Genomic DNA, 25171 nt, shown 5'->3' on the forward strand with positions numbered 1-25171 from the left:
TTGTGGTGGGGTTTTTTGTTTGTTTTTTATAAAGGAAAATGAATTTATTTACACTTTTGCTAAATGGAGGACACAGGTGGCTAATGTCCACCCCATGCTACCTGTGTCCATTTTATAATTTATAGGAAGCCATAATACAAAAGCTAGCACAAAGTGTAAATTTAGACAGGTTAGCTAGACCTTTTCTGGGGTGGTGAAGGGGTGGGGTGGAAGGATGGGAAAAGAGATAAAGTTCAGGGACCTCATCCCAGGTTGCCTCTACTGTCTCCATTTTCTCATTCTCTGCTACAAGACATAGATTTTTATTCTGGACTTAAAGAGAAAATGAGGTCTTAAAAGATCCCCTTTTTTCAAGGAAAAAGGTCTTGGGTTTTGTGGGATGCAGGATCCCTACTCACTTTCCATTCTGGACCTAGCAGTAAGAAATTGTTATTGCCTTGTAGTTTTACTACTGACCATGACACTCTTAATGAGATTTTAATAGAAGACTATTTTAAAAAATAGGTTGGATAGAGTTAAAGTCTTAAATTTATAGAGTTGGGAGAAAATTATTTAGTAGGAATTGAATAGCCTATTTTGGGTATTTATAAAAATGCCTCTTGTATATTATTTTTAATACAATGATCATTAAAGCCATTGTGAATTTAGTTACTCAGAAAATTGATAGATGGCCTGCTGAGTATTTTGATGCTACTATTGTTTATTCCTTTATGTGATTGAAAATGAAAATTTACTATTTCTTTTTTTTTTTTTTTTTTAAAGATCTATTTATTTACTATGTATACAGTATATATACTATGTATACTATGTATATATACACTATGTATACAGTGTATGCCTGCACACCAGGAGAGGGCATCAGATTTAATTATAGATGGTTGTGAGCCACCATGTGGTTGCTGGGAATTGAACTCAGGACCTCTGGAAGAACAGCCAGTACTCTTAACCTCTGAGCCATCTCTCCAGCCCCTACTATTTCTTTATCTGACTTTATCATGTATCTCAGAGCTTTTCTTTTCCATTATAACACAGTTATTCATCATTTTTTTCAAACTAAAATTTCTTCCAAAATTGTTGTATTTGTTTGGAAATTAATTTCCCATGATTGTAGGTAAACTATCAGCCATTCTCAGCAAAAGTTGGATTTAACAGTAAACATCTTTGCACTTTATTGGTTGTATTTAATTTTCTGAGAACTTAAAAGTGCTGACTCAACTTTCTCTTTGAGTAAGGCTGTATGCCTCCATGCAGGTTATTGACATTCATGGCACCATCAGTAGGAGAGAATTTGAAAGATAGAAATTGGAATTTTCTACTCAGAGATTTTCTGGAGGAATTCTGTGACATGAAAGCAAGACAGTAGTGTTTAAAACAATAGCTTGACTTTGATTTTTAGTTGGCACCAGAAGCTCTGAATTTACACATAGAAGATGCCTTAGATTAAAAAAAAAATTCTTTTAATGTCAGCATTATAAAACAAGTGATTAAAAGTAATTATTCATGCAATAGAATACAATTTATAGTGGTTGATAAGGAATTTTGAGCCTTCAACATTTTCTGCTCCCTAACCATGCACTCTCCAACACATTCTTTTTAAAATATATGAAATTTGAGAAGATGTCATTTCCATATTCTTTTTTAGTAATTCAATTACAAATATAAGTTTAAAAAATACTTCACTGTTGTGCATGTTACATCTCATCTTTATTCTTTGACATGTGATTATTCTTTCTTAATGAAGTCATTAGAGGACAACAATGAAACCATCAAAAATTCTATGATGGAGGAGCCAAACATCAATAAGGTACATAATGTCATTCAACTGAAATGAAAAACTGCATTCTTAACCAGAACAAAAAGAAAATTGCATTTTAGTTTCCAACTGGACTTGGTTTCCAATAGAATGAAACTTATCCCCTTAACTTACTGTTTCATCATAACAATTTAAATGTTATAATCATAAAAATTGATCATCTTTTAATAAGTAAAAGAATGCAGTTTTTAAAGGAGTTGAATGTTTCCTGTTTTGGCTACAGATTTTTCTGAGTAAATACCTCTGAAGTTTTTAGGGAATGTAATTACATCAAGAGGTATAAAGCATTGTTCTGTGTTTGCAAGTATCACCTTTGGAAGTCAAACTTATCTCTTATTTGAAAATTATAGCAATTACTATTATATAGTATTTATTTTACTCTGAAGAATAGCATATAACATATATCCTTATGCATAGTAAATACCTAAGTTCTTTAGAATTAAAGCAGAGCAGATAAGAATTTGTACAAACATAAATAACTCCTAGATTTTCTGGGGCTACAACATTCAGCTATGACTCTTATGTGGATATTTAACTCATTTATCCTAGTCTGTATGTCTAAGAAATTTTAAGACAATCTCACATCAGTAATTTTAGGGGAAATTTTTTCTCAAAAGATTTTTGTAAGGATAATAATTCTTAATGTTTCCCAAAGGAATCGGTGAAATAAACTAATCTTTTGCAATTAATAAAAAACTGATTTGATATCAAGTGTATATTATATCTAAAACTGGTAAAATAAATATTTGCATGCTTTAAATTTTCTAATGAAAATTCAAATTTTTTTGTTAGATAACAATTTTTTTCCTTGTATAATTATACTAAATAATGTCTCTCTATCATTGGGCATTCTTTTTCAAATATTTTTCTTTGATACTTTAGATAAAATATTTGTTTTCTTCACATATGTCTAAAGACTTGTCCATGCTGCCTGAAAATCTAGTCATTGTTTGGTTACCATAATAGCTATTTCAGCAGCCAGATACTGCTACACATTTTAGAAAATGTCTGTATGGAAGAAATGCAAATGGCCAAAAATATTAGAAGAATTCTTTATCCTACTTTGCAAGAGAATACAAATTAAAGCTACTTTGAGAATCCGTCTCATCCCAGTTAGAACGGCCATCCTCAAGAATATAAAGCATAACAAATACTGGCAAGGAGAGGGGCAGAGAGAGCCCTACACACTACAGCTGTGAGTAGAGACTGGTGCAGCCACTATGGAAATCAGAATGGAGGGGCCTCAGAAAACAAAAAATAACATTCCCCTAGGCCCAGACATCCCACTTCTGGGTACTCCCCCAAAGTACTCTTAAGTCAACACACCACAGAGATACTAGCACATCCCTCTTTGTTGCTGTACTATTTGCAATAGCTAGCCTAGGTGTGTCTGTCAATAGATGATTGGTAATGAGGTACATGTACAAAGCGAAATTTTACCCATCCATGAAGAAAAAATGAAATGACACTTGCAGAAAATGGATGAAACTAGAAATCATTATTTTAAGCAAAGTAAGCCAGACTCAGATAAATGTCATGTTTCTTTATATGAACCTGTAAGTTAATGTGTGTGTGTGTGTGTGTGTGTGTGTGTGTGTGTGTGTGTCGCATAGGACATGAAACCAGAAAGGGGATTATGAAGGAGAGGCAAACATCTTAAACAAGAAGGAATAGAGGAAAAAGAGGGTGTTTATGTGACTGAAAAACTCCTATTCACCCCAAGAGGGTACCATGACAGACAAGGAACAGCTCCACTCAAGTCTAGCTTAGTGAAATTGTGAGTTTATTGGGGTTGTTTGCATGAGCAACTCAAAAGCAGCTACATCACTGAAAAGTGTGCCTCACATGGGTGACTCTCAAAACCTGCATCCCTGGAGCTCCCTACCCAATTTAAAATCATGCCCACAAACAGCCTTCTTTGGCCTAGCAGTTCTTTATTGCTTTTAAAACCTTGAAGGAGGGACCTTGTGAACCTTCTTGTAACTCGTTAGTTTCTTGAGCCTTGTAAATTTCATTAGTTTCCCTATCCTTCTAAGTTTTGTTGGTTTCTTAAAAGTCTCAAGAGTCTCGTCCTTTTGTCTAGGATGGAATGCTTCAGTTTGAGGAGATAACTATATGACAAAGTGTAATGGGAGTGTCTGTGACGTGCAGAGAGGAAAGAAACTAACAAAGGAGGGACAGAAGGGAAAGAGGAGGGTAGTAGGAAAGGACACGAATAGAACAAAGTATAACAACACACATGTGAAAATGTGCTAAGGAATCTTTATATGATGCCTTTAAAAACTAAAAAAAATATTTTGTGAACTTAAATAACCACATATTTAAAGTATCTAGCTTGCTCAGTGTAACCATCACCACCTTCAAGATGGTGGTTATACACATCAACTCTCACATTTTAATCTTTCCCTTTTCCTTCCTTCTCATCTCTTTCCTTTTCTTCCCCAAGTAACTAAAATGTGTTGATTAATTTTCATCTTCAGAAATTATATGTAGGTGAAGTCATGTTATTTTATTATTTTATTTTATTTTTGCTGTTGTATTTAAGACAGAACCTCATTCTGAAGCCAAGGCCAGCCAGGTGCTCACTGTGTAGCCCCTGCTGACCTCATACTTCCTGCCTTAGCCTCTCAGGTGCTGGAGACTGCAGACATATGCCACCATGCCTGGCTTGGTTTCTTTATTTTTTGACCTGTGTTCTTTTACTTAGCATAATTATTTTGAGATTCCTCCATGTTCTGTGTTTTCATAATTCATTCTTATTTTTGATACTCATTATATTGTGTGGCTGTATCATAATCTGTTTATCTTTTTACCTAATAATTTGTGCTGATTGCATTTTGGAGCAGTTTCAAGTAAGGCTGCCTTGAAAATTGGGTCTTTGCATATAGGCATTTCTTTCTCTGTGTAAATGTCTAGGAGTAGATAGCTGAACTACATAGTAGGCATAGATTTTTGCAGCACTAGAGATTGATGCAAGGTATGTTTTAACTTTTTAAGAAATTGTCTTTTCCTGGGTGAGTATACCATTTTACATTCTTACCAGCGGTGTTTAAGATTGCAGTTACCTTTCATTTTTACATATGATATCAGAGGCTTTTAAATTTTAGCAATCATGATAGTTTATTGTGGTTTTAATTTCTATTAAGAGCCTGTTCACATTATACTTTCTTTCTTGAAATTGCCATTTCTCCATTTTCTTACTGCAAACATCATGACCAAAGTGTCTAATTTAAGAAACAAAATGTCAGTCCTTTTAATGTCCCTGTGATTCTCTCTCTGTTCACTAGGTGTCAGAACCTTATGTAGTTAAATATTGTCTTTAGCCCATTTGACTTAGGTTGCCCTGGTCATAATTGGCTTTACAGTTGCCAGTTTCTATCTTCCGTCTTCTTCCATTTAAACTTTCCAGTATCCTTTGATGCTGTTGACCCCTGGCAGTTTCCTAACATTGTTGCTTAACTTAATTTCTATAACACCAAAGTTTCTTGTGTTAGCCATTGTGCTGAGAACTTTTAACCTGGCCTCACTTTAGTAATGAATTGGAACTAGTATGGTTTGAAATATACCAGCACACAGATAATACTTAAACCATAAGATCAACCAGAAAGGAAAGCTGAGCTGAGTTTTTAGCATCTGCATACTCATTTTATTTTGTGGCTGTATCATAATCTGTTTATCTTTTTACGTAGTGATTTGAGCTGATTGCATTTTGGAGCAATACATTGAATTCATTTATCAGTCTTGAAAACTAGAATCAGCTTTTCTTAAGTCATGCTAAAAGAATACAGCCCATTAGCACAATTTATCCCATTCTAGCCACTTAATACTTGCTCTCCTAATCCACTCTTCCTCAGTTCTCACTTCAGGCATAATCACTTCTTACCTGGTTTTCTGATAGCCATCCTCACATCCTTTATGTTTTTACTCCTAACACAGTTTCCAGAATCCTTTGATGGCCTCTAAACATTTGTGTGACAACTGAATTTTTTTTTTTTTTTTTTTTTTTTGGTTTTTCGAGACAGGGTTTCTCTGTGTAGCTTTGGAGCCTGTCCTGAAACTCACTCTGTAGCCCAGGCTGGCCTTGAACTCACAGAGATTCGCCTGCCTCTGCCTCCCGAGTGCTGGGATTAAAGGCGTGCGCCACCACCGCCTGGCTTGACAACTGAATTTTTATTGTAGCCTTTAAGGCCTTTTCACAAGCTGAACCTGCCTGTTCTGCAGATCTTAAATCCTACTTGTATAGTCATTCTCACATAGAATGTACTGGAAGCTGTCGAGATGCTAAGCTCAATTTCTTTGCTCACCCCTATGGGATTTAACATGGTGTTCAGAACCTTGGTATTTAAAATACCACCGCAGTTGAATCTCAAGCAGGCAATCTTGACATCATGCTGTTGAGAAACATTGTTTTGGATGAGAGGAAAAGAATGTATTCCCATATTGAAAAAGCTTTTTTGAAATTCATTTGTGTCCACTTTCTTTCCATGGTAAAGTTGAGGAAAGCTCTCTACATAAAACTAGCATGTTCTTCTGTCTATTCCAGCAGACGTTTTGTTCTGTGAAAATGTCAGGTCTCTTCTAATGCCTTCAGATTCTTTAGACTCAGTAGTGGTCTCTTGGTGTACTTTGTCGATAACCCACAACCACCAGAGTAACCTCTTGATGTACTTTAGATACCAGACAGATAAATGGATAAATCGAGTTTTCATTTAAAAAAAATACAGAAATGGGCCAGAACTAATACTTGCCTTAGAATTAGACCCTCAACCCAGAATGTTTGATTATCAAACACTGAAATTCTTTTATGTTTATAAACAAGTTTTATTTTAGATAGACTGTATTTGGCATTTATAAATCCAGGGACTATAAATATACATATATATAAACATATATATTATAAATAAAGTTTGTTTGCATCAGGGTATATAGGCTTGGTTATTGCATAAGTCTCTGCACCTTACAATTAAAATCATTCTAGAGGCCATTTTTAAAATAAGTTGATTTTTTTCTTTAATCAGTGAGCAGGCATTGGTGATATTTTTATCTAAATTTGTAGAAAATAAGTTTGTTATATGCTAATTTTAAAATAATGATTTCTGAATTTCATAATGAGATTTTAAACATTTCTTAGTAACCTATTTTAGAAGATTAAAGGTAAGAATTATAAAATAAATGAAGTAATATTTTAAGCAATGTTTCAATTGCCTAAGCTTTCCAGATTACTAATTTTGGTAAATGTTGATGTTATAAGTATTCTCTTCTGAATTCAAAGGTGTTATACATATGTACGTACCTTTTCTAGGGTAAACAGAATGTCATATATTTGTCCCTCCTGTAAACTCACTTGAATTAATTCAGCTACTAAAGTGAGTTACTGACTTGAGTGAGTTACCAGCCCTTCCAGGACTCCAGTTTCTCCTTATTAAATGCACAGTTAGATCAGAAGTCAGTAAACTTCAACTGGCTGATGAGATCCCAACTGTTGTTAGTCTAAGAACTAAGACTGGCCTTTGGACTTTTTAGTAGGTGGTTTAGAAGGGGAAGCAAAATACCAAAAATATCCAAGAGTCGATCTTTGTGGTCCATAAACCTGAACTGATTACCACTTGACCTTCCTTGTAATAGCTATAGGAATTATTAAATAATTACACTACTTAGAAACTTGGAAAAACTTTATTTCAGTTATTAAAATGTCAGCTAGATGGTGAATGGTGGTGCCCGCCTTTAATCCTAGGAGAAGATCTGAGTTCAAGGCTAGCCTGGTCTACAGCTTGAGTTCTAGGACAGCCAGGGTGACACAGAGAAACCTTGTCTTGAAAAAAAAAAAAATTATTAAAATGTTTCGATACTTTAAAGTTAGTTCAGTGTTGCTTTAGGAGATAAACAGCTCAAGAAGTTATGTGTTTTATCAACTGTCTTTTTATATATGAAAACTAGCTTGAACAATTCCCCTAGTCAAATTCTTTTCTGGGATAATTAACATATACCATAGTGCTTTGGGATTGATGAATTTTTAAACTTTATTAAAATTAATTTGCATATGTTCATTTGTTTTATCAATAAAATAGCAATTTTAATATTGTACTTTCTTCTATTTAGATAGAGGCAGATTTGGGATATCCTGGAGGTAAAGCAAGAATTATTCATAAGGAATCTGATATCATTACTGCCTTTGCTGTTAATAAAGTAAGTATGTAGATGTCTTTTCTGTGACTTTTAACTATTCCTTGTTGGAGAATACCATATCAGTTTACTCAGTAAAAGTACTCTGCTTCCAGATTTACTTCCCTTTCCTTAAACTCTCAGTAAGAATTTTCTTTTGTAAAACTATTACATAATTTGCTAATGTAGTTTTCTTATTATATAATTTGGGAGATATAACTAATAAAATATTTTATTGCTACGCAGAGGACAGTGTCACGTATTTGAATTCCAAGCAGTAACTTTAAAATATATACAAGATAATACATTAGTTAATCCAAAGAAGGTTTCTAAGGTCTTATATGAATTAGTGGACATGATTGTATTTGCTAGAATTTAAATTCATGTATTAGAAATCCAATTTGTATGTTTACATCATAGTCTTTATTCTTCTGCTTAACATCCTCCTTAGAGGTATCTGTAAGCTCCAGCAGAGGAGGCAGTCTTAAGTACAATAATCCAAGGGTGAAATTTGTCTGAATCATATCCCACTTGAATGTCCCCAAATTGCCATATAGCATAGTTTCTGGTGTCTTATTGTTTCTTTTTCTTTCAATTTAGAAAGGTAGGATTATGGTTTTTCATGTATAACTAAAAGATACTTGAAGATAGTGTGTATGTACCTATTTATTTTTAATTTTACAATATTGCCCAGCGAGGCCATTTGTGGAACTTCTTGCCTTCAAGTGAGCCTCCTGCTTTAGCCTCCAGCATGCTATCAATAAGTGTTATATAGGTGTAGGTCTTGGAACACGTAGAAATCTTTTTACCAGTAGATCGTTCATTTTCCTATTTTATACCCATCTTCTCGGTTTTATCTAATTTGTTGTTTAGCCATTCTGTTCTTATAGTTCCCTGTATCCTTCATCTCATCTTCTTCATAAACATCCGTGGACTAGTTATGTTTAGACCAGGCAGAACTGCAGTTAACCCCTTAGGCAGTTCTCAAGTTGCAATATCTGTATAACTCTGAGATTTGTGTGTGTGTGTGTGTGTGTGTGTGTGTGTGTGTGTGTGTGTGTGTGTGTGTGTGTGTATGGGTAAATATACACAGTACACACACCAAATGGCTGTCCTCACCTTGTAATATCTGCCTTCCCCTTAAAAAAGTATGAGTAACTAGAAATAGTCATCCACATACATGAAATCTTTTGTTCACTTGTATAAATGTTGCATAATTATTTCTCTACATTTGATATTATATTTTTACATTCTTCCAAATTTGTAGCTTACAAATATCTCTTGTTTTACATTTCATGTTTTTTAAATGGGCTTAATATTGAGCTTTTTCCCATTTGTTTCATTGGGTGTTGTCTGTATCAAGAATTGTGAATGGTCTGAGACTGTATCTTATATTCAAGCTAACAAGTTAATTTTTTAGCTTATTGGATGCTGTTTGATAACAAAAGAATCCAGTTTCACTGACTAAGGGCAGATAGTTCACGTCTAGCAGCACAAGAACTCACAATAAGATGAATCTTTTCACACTAGTTCTCTGGGCTGCCAGTGACTGGTTTCCTCCTGACTGCTGCAGAGTGACAAAGGCAGGCCTGTTAGAGCCTGCTGTGCAGAGGCTGTGTTCCTGGAGAAGACCACTGGGTTCAGAGGCCCCAGCTGCTTGCCTAAGTGGCTGCAGCAGGTTGAGCTGCTGCACCCAGCTACTGGATAGTTTTTTGTTATACAAATGTTAGGACAGTCAAAGTCATCCTGAAGAGTAGAGAAGCTGTTTGGAAAGAGGAAAGGAAGTGGCACATGCATTTTCATTTCTACTTGGATTTTTGTTAGGTGTACTAGAAATCCTAGAACATAAACGTATGTCTTCAATTCAAGCTTAAGATTATTTTACAAAAAATTTAATTATTAAAGTTAAATTTAAGGGGCTGGAGAGATAGCTCAGTGGTTAAGAGTATGGGCTGCTCTTCCAGAGGACCTGGGTTCAATTTCCAGCACCCACATGGCGACTCACAACTGTCTGTAATACCAGTTCCAGAGGATCTCATACAGACATACATGTAGGCAAAACACTATAAAAAAAATTAAAATTAAAACATTTTCTAAAAAGCTAATTTAAAATATTAATTGGTAAAAATGTTTTTGTGCATGTTACTAGAGATTTTCTTCAGAAGTAGCCCATATACCCCTTGGGCTTTTTAATGTAAAAGTTAACATGATTTCTTTTTCAGGCAAATAGAAATTGCATAGCAATTGCCTCCAGCCATGATGTACAAGAACTGGATGTTTCTGGAATTTTGGCCACACAGATCTATACATGGGTGGATGACGATGCAGAAACAGAAACCAAAGGGTATTCTTATGCTTTGTTTTTAATTCAGTCCTAGAATATGAGTGGCTGTATCAACTGAATTGTAACTCTGAAAAGCCTCGTTAAGAGACTTAAGTGCCCTCTTGATGCAGCAGGCAGCACTTGGTCTCAAAAGCAGTGCTCGTAATTATAGGCAGAGTACATGCTGCTGTGACTAGGGGTAGCTAAGTAAGGGACGACAGTGGCTTCTTAAAGGGAATTAGAGTTAAGAAAGAGTAAAGAAAATGGACATTTTTCAGATATGAAAGTTGTTAGTTAAAGCTGAAGAAAATTAACTTAAAAAGGAATATAAAGTGTTAAAACTTGGACTTGTAAAAAAGAAATAAGATGCCGGGCGGTGGTGGCGCACGCCTTTAATCCCAGCACTCGGGAGGCAGAGCCAGGTGGATCTCTGTGAGTTCGAGGCCAGCCTGGGCTACCAAGTGAGTTCCAGGAAAAGGCGCAAAGCTACACAGAGAAACCCTGTCTCGAAAAACCAAAAAAAAAAAAAAAAAAAAAAAAAAAAGAAATAAGAGCTAGGTAGTGGTGGTGCCTGCCTTTAATCCCAGCACTCAGGAACCAGAAGCAGGCAGATCTGTGTGAGTTCAAGGCCAGCCTGGTCTACAGAGTGAGTTCCAGTACAGGCTCCAGAAAAACCAAAACAAAAAAAAAGAAAAAAAAATGAAGACCTAACGCTCTGTTTTCACTCTAGTTGGTGTTGCTTTGTAGATCAGAAGACTTCCTGGTGATCCATGCTCGTGATGATTTAACAGCTGTCCAAGGCTCAACTCCATATACCCACAGCAACCCTGGCACTCCCATCAATATGCCGTGGCTTGGAAGTACACAGACGGGTAGAGGAGCATCTGTGGTGTGTAGACTTAAAGATACTTAGGCTTACACTTAGTTAGCTTTCCTACGTTTTCATCTTTAGGTTAATATATAAAAAGTGATTAACTTAATTTTTAGTTTCTTATATGCTAGAACTGTATGTTTTAATAATTAAAAATAATGTTTTCATTTGAAAGCATTACTTTTTGTTTTTTTTAAATATACTTTGGCCCAGCATGGTGGCGTATACCTTCTAATCCCAGCACTTTGAGGCAAGCCTGATCCACATAGCAGATTCTTGGACAGCCAGGGAGACATTGAGAGACTCTATCAAAATTAAATAAAATAGACTTTGTTTAAAGATGAAAGAACTGCGTTTTCATTAGTGATTTTTTGAAGCTGTGGGTCATATGTAAACCGTGCACTGTGAAGCTAATATAGAAAGAATGAGGTGAAGTTGTTCTTTTTTCTGTTTCCAGTGCTAAAGTTTAAAAGCAGGGCCTCGTGTTAGTCAGTCAAGCACTATTCTTGAGTTCTAGCCCCAGCCATACATTTTTCCCTGTGTAGGAAAAAAAAAAAAAAATTACAATGTTTTGCAGAGTATGAAAATTACATAAAGTTAGATTTTTATATCTGTTGGTAAAGTTTTGTAGTAAGAGCTGTGGCTAATTTTTCATATTTTTGTGGGTCCTGCTTCTACTCTGCAGTATCAGAACTTACTGTCTGAAAAGACACCATGTTGTGCTCATAAAACCCAAGATGTTTATCCAGCCTTGTAAAAAGCTATACTTAACCCTGTTCTAGATAATATCCTTTAGTAGATTTCAATTAAACACTATCCATTTTGAGTATGACATTTTGTAATGCTGGGACATAATATATTTTTTCAAGAAAAAGTGCAAATTTTCAAAATTGAGCAAAATAATTTTGTAGTGGTACAGCATGTATTTAAGCACTGATGCTGTAAGTTATCTATATTTATTCCTCTATGATTTCCCTTTATTAGGCTATAAAAATTGAAGCAAAGAAACACCTATATTCCTTTAATTAACTTCTAGTTGCTAGGGATTTTTTTCCTTTGTTTTATTTTGTTTTTAATGCCCTAAGTCCCATTGAGCATTCTGTTTCCTTTGCCAGCCTGCCATTTTTTTTAAGCAATTGATATAAGTAATTGTTCAAGTGAAGACTGAGACATCATTAATAAGCCTTTTTTATTTTCTGTAATGTGCAGTTCCTTTGCATCACTTGTGGTAGCTGTCCCTATTCATCTTGACTCATTGATCAGGTAGATGAAGCTTAATTCAAAAGGTCAAGTGATTCAAATCACTTAGTTCAATTTTTCAAGTGCTTGATTTTTTTAAGGATTAAATTGAATTTGAAATTAGAAATTAGTAATTTTAAAGTGAAATGACTAGGTCATTCGAAGATTACAATTCTTAAAATTTGTCAGCTTTAGTGACATTGTATTTTAAAGAGAAACTTAAGGGAAATATAGATAAATAATTGGTTTTATTTTTAGCATGAGCCTTAGATAAAACAGTACAGTTTCTCTTTTAACTGCCTTTTTGCTGTAACCTCTTGTTCCCTCTATTCTATATAAAGCAGCAGGTGTTTCTAAAGTATCATTCAGATTTTCCCTACTCTCAGATTCTACATTTCCCAATATATCTTTCAAAAACAAATCCTTAACCTGACCTCTAAAACCTTTGCCTGCCTCTAATCCTGGCTCTCCGGTCTACACTTACTCTTTCTGCTCTGTTTATACTGGCTTTCTGTCCCTCAGATCCATCCATTGCTGTCATGTTAAAGACTTTGCCTTGCCTTCTCCTTCAAATACTCCTACCTCTATGTAAGCATTCAGATCCCAACTCAAGATCTCAGGAGATTTTTCTGTAGTTCTTTCAGAAGACATCTGCCCCATCTACTGTACGCCTAATTTTATTATCTCACCTTATTATCTTTGTAAAACAAATTAGTTGTTGAAATTATCAGTGCATTATTTAGTTGTCCCTTTCCTGTAAACAGAAACGTTTGGAGGGTTTGCCTGCCTCATAAGTGGATGTGCTGGACACATGTTAGTGTTCTAAAATGGTTCTTTATATACCAAAGCATTATAATTTAGAAATCTGACTTTGGAATTCCTTTTACAGTTGAATATTTTTCCTGGGCAAATTTTAGGAGTGATTTTTTTTTTAATTTTTATTTCATTCGAGGTATTTTGATCATATTCTTTTTACTCTCCAGCTTCTTCCAGATCATTCCTATTTCCCTACCCCCATTTTCATGCTTTCTCTCTCACACGCACTCTCAAAAATAAAAAAGGAAGAAAATCAAAACAAGACAAAAAAAAAAAAAAAAAAGAATACCAAAACAAAGCAAAAAACACACAAAATACATGAAGTCTGTTTTATGTTGGCCAGCTACACCTGGGCATCAGCCTGCCCTGGAATGTGGTTGATAGATCCAATGACAGTCCAGTGGAGAAAACTAATTTTCCCTTGGCTAGCAGATAGGAATTGCAAATAGCTTCTTGATGAGCAGTAGTACTTTGTGTCAAGTTTTCCTTCTCCATGCTGGTATTGTGTCTGGTTTGCACTTGTGCAGGTCTTACGCTTGCTGTCAGAGTCTTTGTGAGTTCATATATGTATCAGCTCTATTGTGTTTAAAAATGCTGTTTCCTTGCAATTATCCACTACCTATGGCTCTGAAAACCTTTCTGCCTTTTTTTTAATGTGAATCTTTGAGCTTTGAATAGGGAGAGGTTTGATAAAGACATCCCATTCTAGACTGAATGTTCCAAAGTGTCTGTCTCTATATATTGTACAGTTGTGGGTTTCTGTGTTCCCATCCACAGCAAGAAAAGGCTTCCGAAACTTGTCTTATGAGGGTTGAGCAAGGCCCTGATCTATGGGTATAGTGAGTGATATGTCATTAGTAGTCATTTTATTGCTGTGTTCCTTCCACAGAATAATGGTAGTAAGTTTTTCCCTAGGCACATGAACTATTGAATTCCAAGGTTTTTTTTTTTTTTTTTTTTTTTAATTTTTTTTTTTTTCAAGACAGAGTTTCTCTGTGTAACAGCCCTACTGTCCTGGAACTCACTCTGTAGACCAGGCTGGCCTCAAACTCACAAGCTCCACCTGCCTCTGCCTCCTGAGTGCTGGGATTAAAGGCATGCACCCTCCGCCACCTGAATTTCAAGGTCGGGTGGTTACTCCCTTAATATTGCATCAATATATCTTGTAGGCAGGTCACTGTTGTAGGTCACATGATTTGTAACTGGGTGAGGTTGATGATTACTTTTCTTTTCCAGTATCATGAAAAGTTCCTCATAAGTAGTGAGTAGGAGTGAAGCTTCTAGTTGGGCACCAGTTAAGTTTCTCCATGTTCAATGACACAAGTAAGTGTTGTCTTCAGCAATAGGGACTTACTGTCAGGTTATCAATAGATTTGACAATTGTCTGTGGTATTAAGAGTCTATGGAATAGCCGGGCGGTGGTGGCACACGCCTTTAATCCCAGCACTCGGGAGGCAGAGCCAGGCGGATCTCTGTGAGTTCAAGGCCAGCCTGGTCTCCAAAGCGAGTTCCAGGAAAGGCGCAAAGCTACACAGAGAAACCCTGTCTCGAAAAACCACAAAAAAAAAAAAAAAAAAAGAGTCTATGGAATATATTTGGCTAACATCTTTATAAGATACATTTCTTCCACAGGGGAGTTTACTTGGTAACATAAAGTGTCTAACTGGGACATTGTCATCCCTATTGTATAGTGGCTCCACTTTTATATATGTGTATATTTTAGGAAGCTTCTGTGGTAGTAGGTATATATATGGCTTTTCAAAAGTCTTTAGTGTTAATTGTCCTTCCCATATTCCCTCCTTTCCCCTTTTCTCTCACCCATCTTGACATTCAATTCTATTCTAGTTTCTCCTTTATCTCTTTATTACACTATATTCTATTTCCTTTTCCTTGGAAGATCTCTTCCTTAGTCCTTAATGAGCTACCTAACCTCTGTGGTTATTGTAATTGAAGTACATATCCAAAGTTTAAAAGCTAACATCCACATATAAGCTAAAGTATGCAACATTTATCTTTTGAGATCTGTTTTATCTCACTCAGGATGATTGTTTCTAGCATGATTTACCTTCAAATTTCATAATATCATTTTTCTTAAACAGAAAAATAATATTTCAATTCTGCAGATATACCACATTTTCAGTATACATTCATTAGTTGATGAACATTTAATGTTTCCAATTTGTGGTTGTTACGAGTTGAGCAGCAATGAACATAGATGAGCAAATATCTCTGTAGTAGGATGTATATGCCCAAGGGTGGTGTAGCCTGGCTCTTGAGATAGATCAATTCTCAGCTTCCTCAGGAACCTCCACACTGATTGCTATGGTGCTATACCAGTTTGCACTCCCACCAGCAGTAAATAAGTGTTCCCCTTTCCTTGAATCATTCCAGAGTGTGCTTTCACTTGTTTAATTAATCTTGGTCATTGATTGGAGTAAGATGAAATCTCAAGTAGTTTTAGTTTGCATTTCCCTGATGACTAAGGATGTTGAACATTTTTTTAAGTATATGTTTTTCATCTTTTGAGAACTCTCTATATGGTTCTATACCTCATTTTTAAATAGGTTCATTTGTTTTCTTGATTTTTTTTATTTTTAATTGAAAATAGATTTTCTTTCATACAATATATTCTGATTACATTTTCCTCTCTCACAGCTCCTTCCCACTTCCCTACAAACTCAAGTCCACACCCTTTCTTTTTCTCTCTCATTAGAAAACAAACAAGCATGTAAATAATAATAGTGATAATAATGAAATAAAAATAAACAAACCGGAATAGGGAAAATGAACAAACAGGACAAAAAGAGTCAAAGGAAAAAGTACAAGAAACACAAACAGACACTGAGACACACCTATTTGCACATGTAGAAAACCTATAAAAATAAAATCAGAAACCACAATATGTAAGATCTGTGAGGTTTTTTTAAAAAAAAAATTGCTCTGACAAAGCATTATGAGACAAAAAACCTCCAAAAATACCATTGAGTTGGGTTTGTGTTGACCATCTACTGCTAGGCGTGGGCCTGCCCTTTGTCTGCTTTTGTGTATTCAGGGAAACTCCATTGGAGAGAACTGAGTTTTCTTTGCATGTGGTTAACAACTGGAGATAGCTTCTGGGTTGTGGATGGAGGCTTGTATCTACTTCCACTCTCAGCACTGGGGCACTTTCTGGCTTAGACTTGTGCATGCTACCACAGTCTCTGTGATTTCATGTGTGTGTCAATCCTGTTGTGTCTACAAAGCCTTGTTTCCTTGCTGTCTTTCCTGGCTCTTAACAATCTTTCTGCCACCTCTTCTGTAGAGTTCCTAGGCATGAAGAGAGGGGAAAGTGTAATCAGAATATATTGTATGAAAGGAACTCTATTATTTAGTGGAGACACCTTCACTTAGAACTGAGTGTTCCAAGATCTCTGACTCTCAGCACACTGTACAGTTGAGTCTCTATTTGTTCCCTTCTACTGCAGGAAGAAGCTTCACTGTTAATGGCTGAGCAAGGAACTGATCTATGAGTATAGCAAAATGTCACTGGGAGTCATTTACTTGCTATGCTCCATCGACAGAACAGTAGTATTTCATTTTTCCCTAGGTCTGTGGCCTATCTAGTCTTAGGATCTTGACCATCATTTATTCAGGTCACCATTGTAAATAGCAGGGTTTATAGCTGGGTTGGTGTTTACTTTTCTCTTCTGGTAGCATGCAGAGTACTTTCCGGTACACTAGTCAGTAGGGGCTCTATGTAGGCACCAGCTGTCAACTAATCTATGTTCAGTGATTGTGTAGATATTGTCTTCAGCAATAGGGAATTACCATCTTGATGGCTTTTTAATTGGAAGTCATTCTGATTCATGATTACCCCCCATTCCTCTCTCACGAAAAAGATACTAGTAAAATAAGGTGGTTCTTTTTATATGAATCTTTTCAAATAGCTAATGGTTTCTATATTTTCTATTACATGCTTTCAGAAAAACTTTTCATCTGTGTTTTATTTTTTCCTGTGATATTTTGGTCACAAACAAAAAGGTAAAAGAATAAGAACATATATTTAATTAAAAACATAGGATTTGGTAGACATGGTGGACATGCCTATAATTATCCCAGCACTCAGGAGGCTGAGGCAGGAGGGTTGAAAGTTACAGGTGAGCCTGGGCTATACAACTAAGTTCTTATCTCTGGCTGGCAAGATGGCTCGGTGGTTGAGGGCACTGGTTGTTCTTCCAGAGGACCTGAGTTCAATTTTCAGAACTGTCTGTAACTGTAGTTCCAGGGGATCCAATACCCTCACACAGACATGAATGCAGACAAAACACCAATGCACATAAAATAAAATTAAATAAAATCTTTTTTAAAAAAAGTCTATCTTGGGCCGGGCGGTGGTGGCGCACGCCTTTAATCCCAGCACTCGGGAGGCAGAGCCAGGCGGATCTCTGTGAGTTCGAGGCCAGCCTGGGCTACCAAGTGAGTTCCAGGAAAGGCGCAAAGCTACACAGAGAAACCCTGTCTCGAAAAACCAAAAAAAAAAAAGTCTGTCTCTGTCCCAACCCTACCCCCAAATGAAGTAAATAGACTTAGTTGTGAGGTTTAAAGTAATAGTCATATATTCAAGTTTTTGTTGTCTGGAGAATTAAAAAAAAATTTTTTTTCTTAATCATATCTTGTTACTGAATGATCAGTTCTAGTACTTGTTAATAGCAACTTCTTCTGTTCTGAAATAGAATGCATCCACAGGGATCTTTCTATTCCTGTCACTTACTAGCTCGTATAGCCTACTTTCTTGCTACCCTTACCAGTTCCACACATCTTCACAACTTTCGGCTATTTAAGCAATTTAAAATCCAAAAGAACAACTAAAAAGTTTACTGTAAGATTAATGCACAAATGGGCTGGAGAGATGGCTCAGCGGTTAAGAGCACTGACTGCTCTTCCAGAGGTCCTGAGTTCAATTCCCAGCAACCACATGGTGGCTCACAACCATCTGTAATGAGGTCTGGTGCCCTCTTCTGGCCTGCAGGTGTACATGCAGGCAGAACACTGTATACATAATAAATAAATCTTTAAAAAAAAAAAGATTAATGCACAAATGTAAACTAACATGTAACTCTAGCTCCCTTTAATTTTAGTTATTTTACTCTTATTTGATAGGCTAGTTAAATCATTCAAAAAATGCTTTAAAGTGAATCAGTTGGCAAGAAAGGAGAGAAGAGTAAATTCTTTTTTTTTTTTTTTTTAAGATTTATTTATTTATTATGTATACAGAAGAGGGTGCCAGCTCTCATTACAGATGGTTGTGAGCCACCATGTGGTTGCTGGGAATTGAACTCAGGATCTCTGGAAGAACAGTCAGTGCTCTTAACCTCTGAGCCATCTCTCCAGCCTGAGAAGAGTAAATTCTTGAGAAGACTGATTCTTAAGTTTCTCTTGTTTTAGCCAAAAGGAGGGGGAGGGGTATTTATTGGAGGTATTGATTAACCGGTAGGTTGAAACTGTGTATGTGGTGTGTGTGTTTCTGTTTGTTGCTTAAGATTTAAATCAGAACCTAACTCATAATTAGCAAGTGCTCTGTGACTGAACCATATATCCAGCCCTACAATTTAAAATTCTAGTCCTCTTTTTATTGTTATTATAAAATATTTCTTCTTTTACCAGATGACTAAGAAAGCCATTAATAATGTCAGAAGAATGACATCACATCCAACTCTTCCTTACTGTAAGTTGACAATGATGAACAATGATTCTCTTATTTTTACATTTTTTTATATAAATTGTATAAGGAATTCATGGAAAGCTTCTAGTTTCAGTCAAAAGATAGTTTTTATCCCATTTAACTTATTTTTCATAGATGGGTTGAGGTTATACTAATTTTATCAGATTGTCTCTTATCAGGTATGTTACTAGTAGTCATAAGGGGTTGTTAGTAAAATAGTTTAAAGTAGGAGATACATTTTTTTCAGTTCTTCTTTCTAGAAATCTCAAGTTTCTTTTGTTGTAGCCAAAATAAAATAAAATAAAATAAAATAAAATAAATTTTTTTAAAAAATTAGAAGTATTGATTAACTGGTGGTTGCAATATATGTTAGTATATGATTATCCTAGTTTTTAAAAAATATTTTATGTCATTCTCTTAACAATTATAAGAGTATAATTAATAATGTATAAATTAAAAATGTATAAAAGTTTTAATTGCCTTTTCTCATAGACAATTGTTTAATAAAATAAAATTAACAAAGTTCTGTGTTTTTTTCTGCTGTATTACAGTGTGTGCTGTAAGTTTCTGTTATCTAAATTGCATACTTTATCAAATAAAAAGGTTCAAAAAAATTTTTTAAATGAAGAGAATAACTTCTTACACCAAATACAAATTGTTATAAAATATTATATTGGCTTCCTTGACATTGAGTTCATATAGGTTTAGAGATATCTGGGGCTGAAGAAATGGCACTCAGTAGTTAAGAATCTCAGCTATTCTTAGAGCTTGCTTAATTGAATTTGGTTTCCAGCACCCATGTCAGGGGCTCACAACCTCCTGTGACTCTGGCTACAAGGGACCTGACGCCCTCTTCTGGCCTCTGTGTGTACTCACACATATAGTATACACTTGACACAGACACACATGTAAATAAAAATTAAAAACAATTAAAAAAAAAGAATTTGAAGAAAGAAAAGTAGTCATCAAAGCTTATATAATAAGATGTCAATATGTATTTAGCACAGCATGTAGGCAACACATACCTAAGATTTAAGTGCTTGGGAAGCTGAGGCAGAATGACATTAGGTTTAAGACCATCCAGGGCTACAGAATAGGGCCCTTTCTTAAAAAAAGAAAAAAATTATTTTATGTGCAAGGTTTAAATAGTATTACTGGCAAGCAACATATTTGGCATTGCTTAAAAATATTCTCACCCTCTATAGTAAGGTCTGTAGCTTTCCTGAAATACTGAAGGGACCTGATGTTCTGTCAGCCCTACTGCATGTATTCTACCAGATTAATAGTTGGCAGTGAAGGTTATCAATCCTAGACTCATAAAGACAGCCCAAACTTCTGGGAATGTTAGTGGACTTGCTTTTATAGGTATTCAGTAAGAAAAAAATCATTACTATCTTATGAGATATTTTCTCTGTGGAGAGAATTTCTATAATTGACAAGAAAGAGACTGGGAAAATTAAAGCTAATTAAATTAATCATTTGATTCCCCCCCCCAGTATTTCTTCTTTGTCATGAACACATTCTCTAGGAACTAATAGTTCAAGAATAGGTGCATATTATATAAGCAAATGTAACAAAATAAGATTTCTTAACGTCTTACTTTGAAACTCAGGTAAATCAGTAGATCTTTTCTTCCTTTCTGGTTTTCTGAAAAACCTTACAAGCTGCTGCTAGGACTGAAAGCCAGGCCCTTGCTTGGGCTAGCCAGGCACTGTACCACTGTGCCAGTACCCTAAGCCACTACCTTTTGAGTTTTACTAAACCTGTTAGAAATTGAGATAATAGCTTTATAATTTCCTAAACGGGAAAACACATTCTGTTGTTCTAAGCAACACTTCTTACCACAATTGTGTGATTTACCCCCCCCCCCCACACACACACACGCACACACCCTAACCCAGGCAAGTATCCCACTCTGAAGATAAACTTAGTGTGCTAATTCAGTTCAACTCAGGTTATTACTTATTATAAAGTAACATATATGAAGAAATATATAAGGTGAGGTCAGAAGAGGCCTGAGAAAAGCTTTTGTCTCCCTAGAGTTGGGTTCCTTTCTTCCCAAGATCCCCAAATATCTTTGGTTCCAGAAGTGATAGGCAGTCCTTATTCAGCTTAAAAGGCAACCACATAAGAGAACTATGTAAACTGTGTACATGGTACTAGGCCAGTTTTATTTCAAGTTGCTTTTTTGGCCACATAAAATCACCTTAATACTTAGCTGTATAGTTGTATCTGTATGAATTCTCAAGTATGATATTCTAGTCAAAACCTTGGTAATATAACCAGTCTTTCTAATTATGTCATATAAGGAGAGAATATTCTACCTTTTCAGTGCTGATAATCAAACCCCACAAGTATGGTGTGCATTTCCTTCATAAAGTAAAAAGTAGACTGGAGAGATGGCTCAGCGGTTAAGAGCACTGACTGCTCTTCCAAAGGTCCTGAGTTCAATTCCCAGCAACCACATGGAGGCTCACAACCATCTGTAATGAGATCTGGTGCCCTCTTCTGGCCTACAGGGATACATGCAGGCAGAATACTGTATACATAATAAATCTAAAAAAAAAAAAATAAAGTAAAAAGTTAGGTCTTTTCACACTGTACCAAAGCACTCCCATGTTCTGTCTTTTTCTTTTCTTCTTTTTCTCCTTCTCCTTTTTTTTTTATACTAAGTGACTCAATTCCTTTACTTTGTCTTCCAGCCCTGACATGGTTTTCTGTATGATCTATTCAATTGGTGAGGTTTCCACAGAGGTTTTTGTTTTGATTAATGGGCTTGTCATTTCTAGCATCTTTTCAGTTTGGTTCTCTTCATCAGTTCTCTTTATTGAATTCTATTTTCATATCTTGGGTTGCTTCATTTCATTTGGCTCCTTTTTGTTCTTTTAGTGTATATATGTATCTTTTTCAGTTGTTTGAATATAGTTATAATTATTCTTTTGAATCATTTGGGGTTTCTTCCAGGGCTTTTTGTTTTGTTTTGGTTTTTTTGTTTTTGGTTGTTTTTTTTTTGTTTTTTTTTTTTTTGGTTTTTTTCGAGACAGGGTTTCTCTGTGTAGCTTTTGCGCCTTTCCTGGAACTCACTTGGTAGTCCAGGCTGGCCTCGAACTCACAGAGATCCACCTGCCTCTGCCTCCCGAGTGCTGGGATAAAAGGCATGCGCCACCACCGCCCGGCTCTTCCAGGGCATTTTCATTGGAGGTCATTACTTTAGGATTAGTTATGGGGGGCATTTTGTCATTTTTGTGTGTGTTACTTTTGCTTCTTCATTGGGTCTTGTGCACCTGGAGTAGTTTGTTAGTTGCATCTTCCCTTTAGTTCACATCACCTATTTTCTTCCAGTGGAGGTGTGTCAAGGTACAGGAGAGATTTAAGTTATAAAAAAAAATTGAGACATTTTCCTCTGTGGAGCTTGTATTGAGGGCTTCAGGTTATAGAATCTTCTATTGTATTAGTTAAGAGTCATCATCCAAAGATAAGCATGGCCCTAGGCTATCTTGTCATCTCTGGTCAAGCAGAGGTAGGCATGTAAGATTTGAAGGATATGGAGTTGAGAGACCTATGGAATACAGATGAGTGGGGCCTGCCTGGTTATGCAGGGAAGTAAAGTCAGATCTTAGTGGATCTGGGTGGCTGGTAGGATAAGAAGTCGGCTAGGCAGAGACTGTGGGGACACTGTAAGATTCTGAAGGAGCTGGGTAACCTAGCAGCACAGAAGTGAGCTTCCAGAGGAACCACACATGAAGTCAGATAAGCTGGCAGCACAGATGGGTAAACTCTTGGAGGCACCAGGAGGCCTAGCGGGGGAAGGATCAGGTCCTACCTGGAAGCACAGAAGAAAAGGCCTGGATCACATTCGTTTGTATTTACCAAAGATTTTCTGAGTTGTTGTGAGCTTGAAGTAGACTTGTACTAGCTTCTTTCTAAGATTTTAAGGAGCATTTAATTTACTTCTGAGCCTATTTCTCTTTAAGCCAGTTATTTGAAGCTCTTATGAATTAATTTTGGCAATATCACTTAGAAAAATGTCACACAAGTAATGCACTTCTAGGTTTCATTTTAATATGTTAGCCATGTGCCAGATAAAAAAAATCACTGAAATCTTGATTAAAAATGATTTAATAAGTAGACTGTAGTCCTCGAGTGATTATTCTACACTATAAAGGTGGGGTAGGGGGCGGTAGTTCAGAGATTTCTCATTTGCCTTTTGCAAACTTAGTCATTTAACAAGGTATGTCTGCGGCCAAAGAGATGGTTTAGTCAATAAAGTGCTTGCCATGCCAGCAGGATGATCTGAATTCAGATCCCTGACACTCACAGAACAATCTATGTATGCTGACACAGACCTGTAATCTTAACACTGGGAGGTGGAGACAGGAAGGTCTCCAGGGCTTGCTGGCCAGCTAGGCTTGCTGTATTTGCTGAGCTCCAGGTTCATTGAGAGACAGGGTCTCTCTTTGTATATCAAGATAAAAATATGGTGGAGAGCACTTGAAGAGGGTACCACAGTTCACACACACGCACACACACAGGTCGGGGGAAGGAGGGAGGGATGAACAACACACATACACACAGAGACAGACACATACTGAGAGAGACAGACAGACGTACACAGAGACACAAAGAGGGAGGAAGGGAAGTAATAACATAGGGAGAAAAGAAATATACAGTATTATTACTGGCACATCTAGTTTTTCAGTAACTTCTGCTTGTCAGTCAGAAGATGCATTCCACTGTATCTGAGGCATTGGGGATCCCTTTTTATCCACTGTGTCCTAGAGATAGGTAATTTGTCCCCATTGTAACTACCAGAATTTTAAATTAATCTTTGGTAAGGTTTATTCATTTCTCTTCAAAACAAAACAAACCCCCCACAGGTTCTATGTTTGTATTGTTTATGCCTAAAATTAGGTAAAGTTTGAAATAATAAGAGTTCTAGACTTAAATTTAGGAGAACACACAATGTTGTATCTCCCTCAAACTTGATTTACCTGAGACCCCCTGCTGTACCCAGTCTAGTACATCTTATGGACTTAGTCTGGGGGAAAATGCTCAAACCAGGTGGCAGGGCTGAAATCTGAGTGTGATGTTTTTGTGGTAATCTGTGAATGTGCAGCAAGAAGCAGTGACTATAAGGCTCTCTCTCACCTGAGCCTGATTGCTTGTGGCTCTTGAGGGTCTTCATAAAATAGTCTCCTCTGTGTCCATCCTCTGAAACAGAACCTTCAGAGGCTATTTAAACATTCACCACTAAGTTTATGAAATAAGACCACAGGTGGTTTAAGGCTTTACCAAAATATTAGCTTCTCAGTGCTATCACCACATAGTTGACAGAACTAGCTGAGAGGAGAGGAACCATTTATTTTGGCTCATGGTTTCAGAGTATTGAGTCCTCTGAACAGAAATCTGGGTAGTGGGAGCCAGCCAGGAACTATAGAAATAGGATGTGCTGTCACTTTGAGCTGCTTTGCTCTTCTATTCCATCTGCTTCTGTAGCCCATGAGATGTCACCTCCCATATTTGTGATAATTCTTTCCTCTCCCAGTTCATCCTCTCTAGAAACATTCTCACAAACACACCCAGAGATGTGCCTCACTGATCTCCTAGGTGAATCTAAACCCAGGCAGTAAAGATTAACCATCACACTAAGTTAGCAGCAGAAATATAATACAGATGTTTGTGGAAGCAAGTCAAAGAAATTTGATTCATTAAAGTGATGTTACTAATTAGAGCTGAAGCTTTAGTTTTTGTCTTACTAGTTATAGTGAGTTGTGTTTAGGTTTGTTCATACACCAGAGCCATTATAGCCTAGTGTTTTTAGCACTGTAGATAATATTGGGAAAACTTAAACAGCTTTTAAACAGCTATCCTTATTGTTTATAACTAAGGCCATGGGAGGAAAAGAAAAGAGTTAACATCCCCTCAACCAGTCTCAAGACATTGTGCTGCTGTCCTCTGACCCCTGCCCAGTACACGGCAACATTCTAAACCAGCCTGAATTCATTTCTATTACTTACTTGGTAAAGAACTAGTAAAACTCAACTAATAACATAGTTAGCAGCTTGCTGGGTATTTTATACATATTGATTTTCATTATCCCCATTCTATACTAATTTTGACAGTTATAATTAATATAACAATTTGGGTGCCATTTGTTATATTTTTGAGTGCTTTATGTAAATGATCTCATTTATTCTCAAAACTATCTAATGACTTATGTATTATTATTCCATATTATAAGTAGTA

At 36.1% G+C, this 25171-nt stretch overlaps 1 protein-coding gene across 3 annotated transcripts in view; it reads left to right on the forward strand.

Moving 5' to 3' along the window:
- The window catches only part of Dmxl1 (Dmx like 1), a 150826-nt gene that overhangs the window by 111251 nt on the left and 14404 nt on the right, over positions 1-25171 (forward strand). The window contains exons 34-38 of one of the 3 annotated variants that reach the window (XM_059246411.1): positions 1742-1804; positions 7913-7999; positions 10198-10319; positions 11046-11187; positions 14461-14547. In XM_059246411.1, coding sequence (XP_059102394.1) covers positions 1742-1804; positions 7913-7999; positions 10198-10319; positions 11046-11187; positions 14461-14493 — 447 coding nt within the window. In that variant the 3' untranslated portion in view covers positions 14494-14547. Of the gene's footprint in view, positions 1-1741; positions 1805-7912; positions 8000-10197; positions 10320-11045; positions 11188-14460; positions 14548-18867; positions 18929-25171 lie in introns of those variants that run through there. The other 2 variants (XM_059246409.1, XM_059246410.1) reach the window with 2 other exon arrangements.

The sequence above is a fragment of the Peromyscus eremicus genome, chromosome 19, assembly GCF_949786415.1.
Source record: "Peromyscus eremicus chromosome 19, PerEre_H2_v1, whole genome shotgun sequence".
Taxonomy (NCBI): Eukaryota; Metazoa; Chordata; class Mammalia; order Rodentia; family Cricetidae; genus Peromyscus; species Peromyscus eremicus.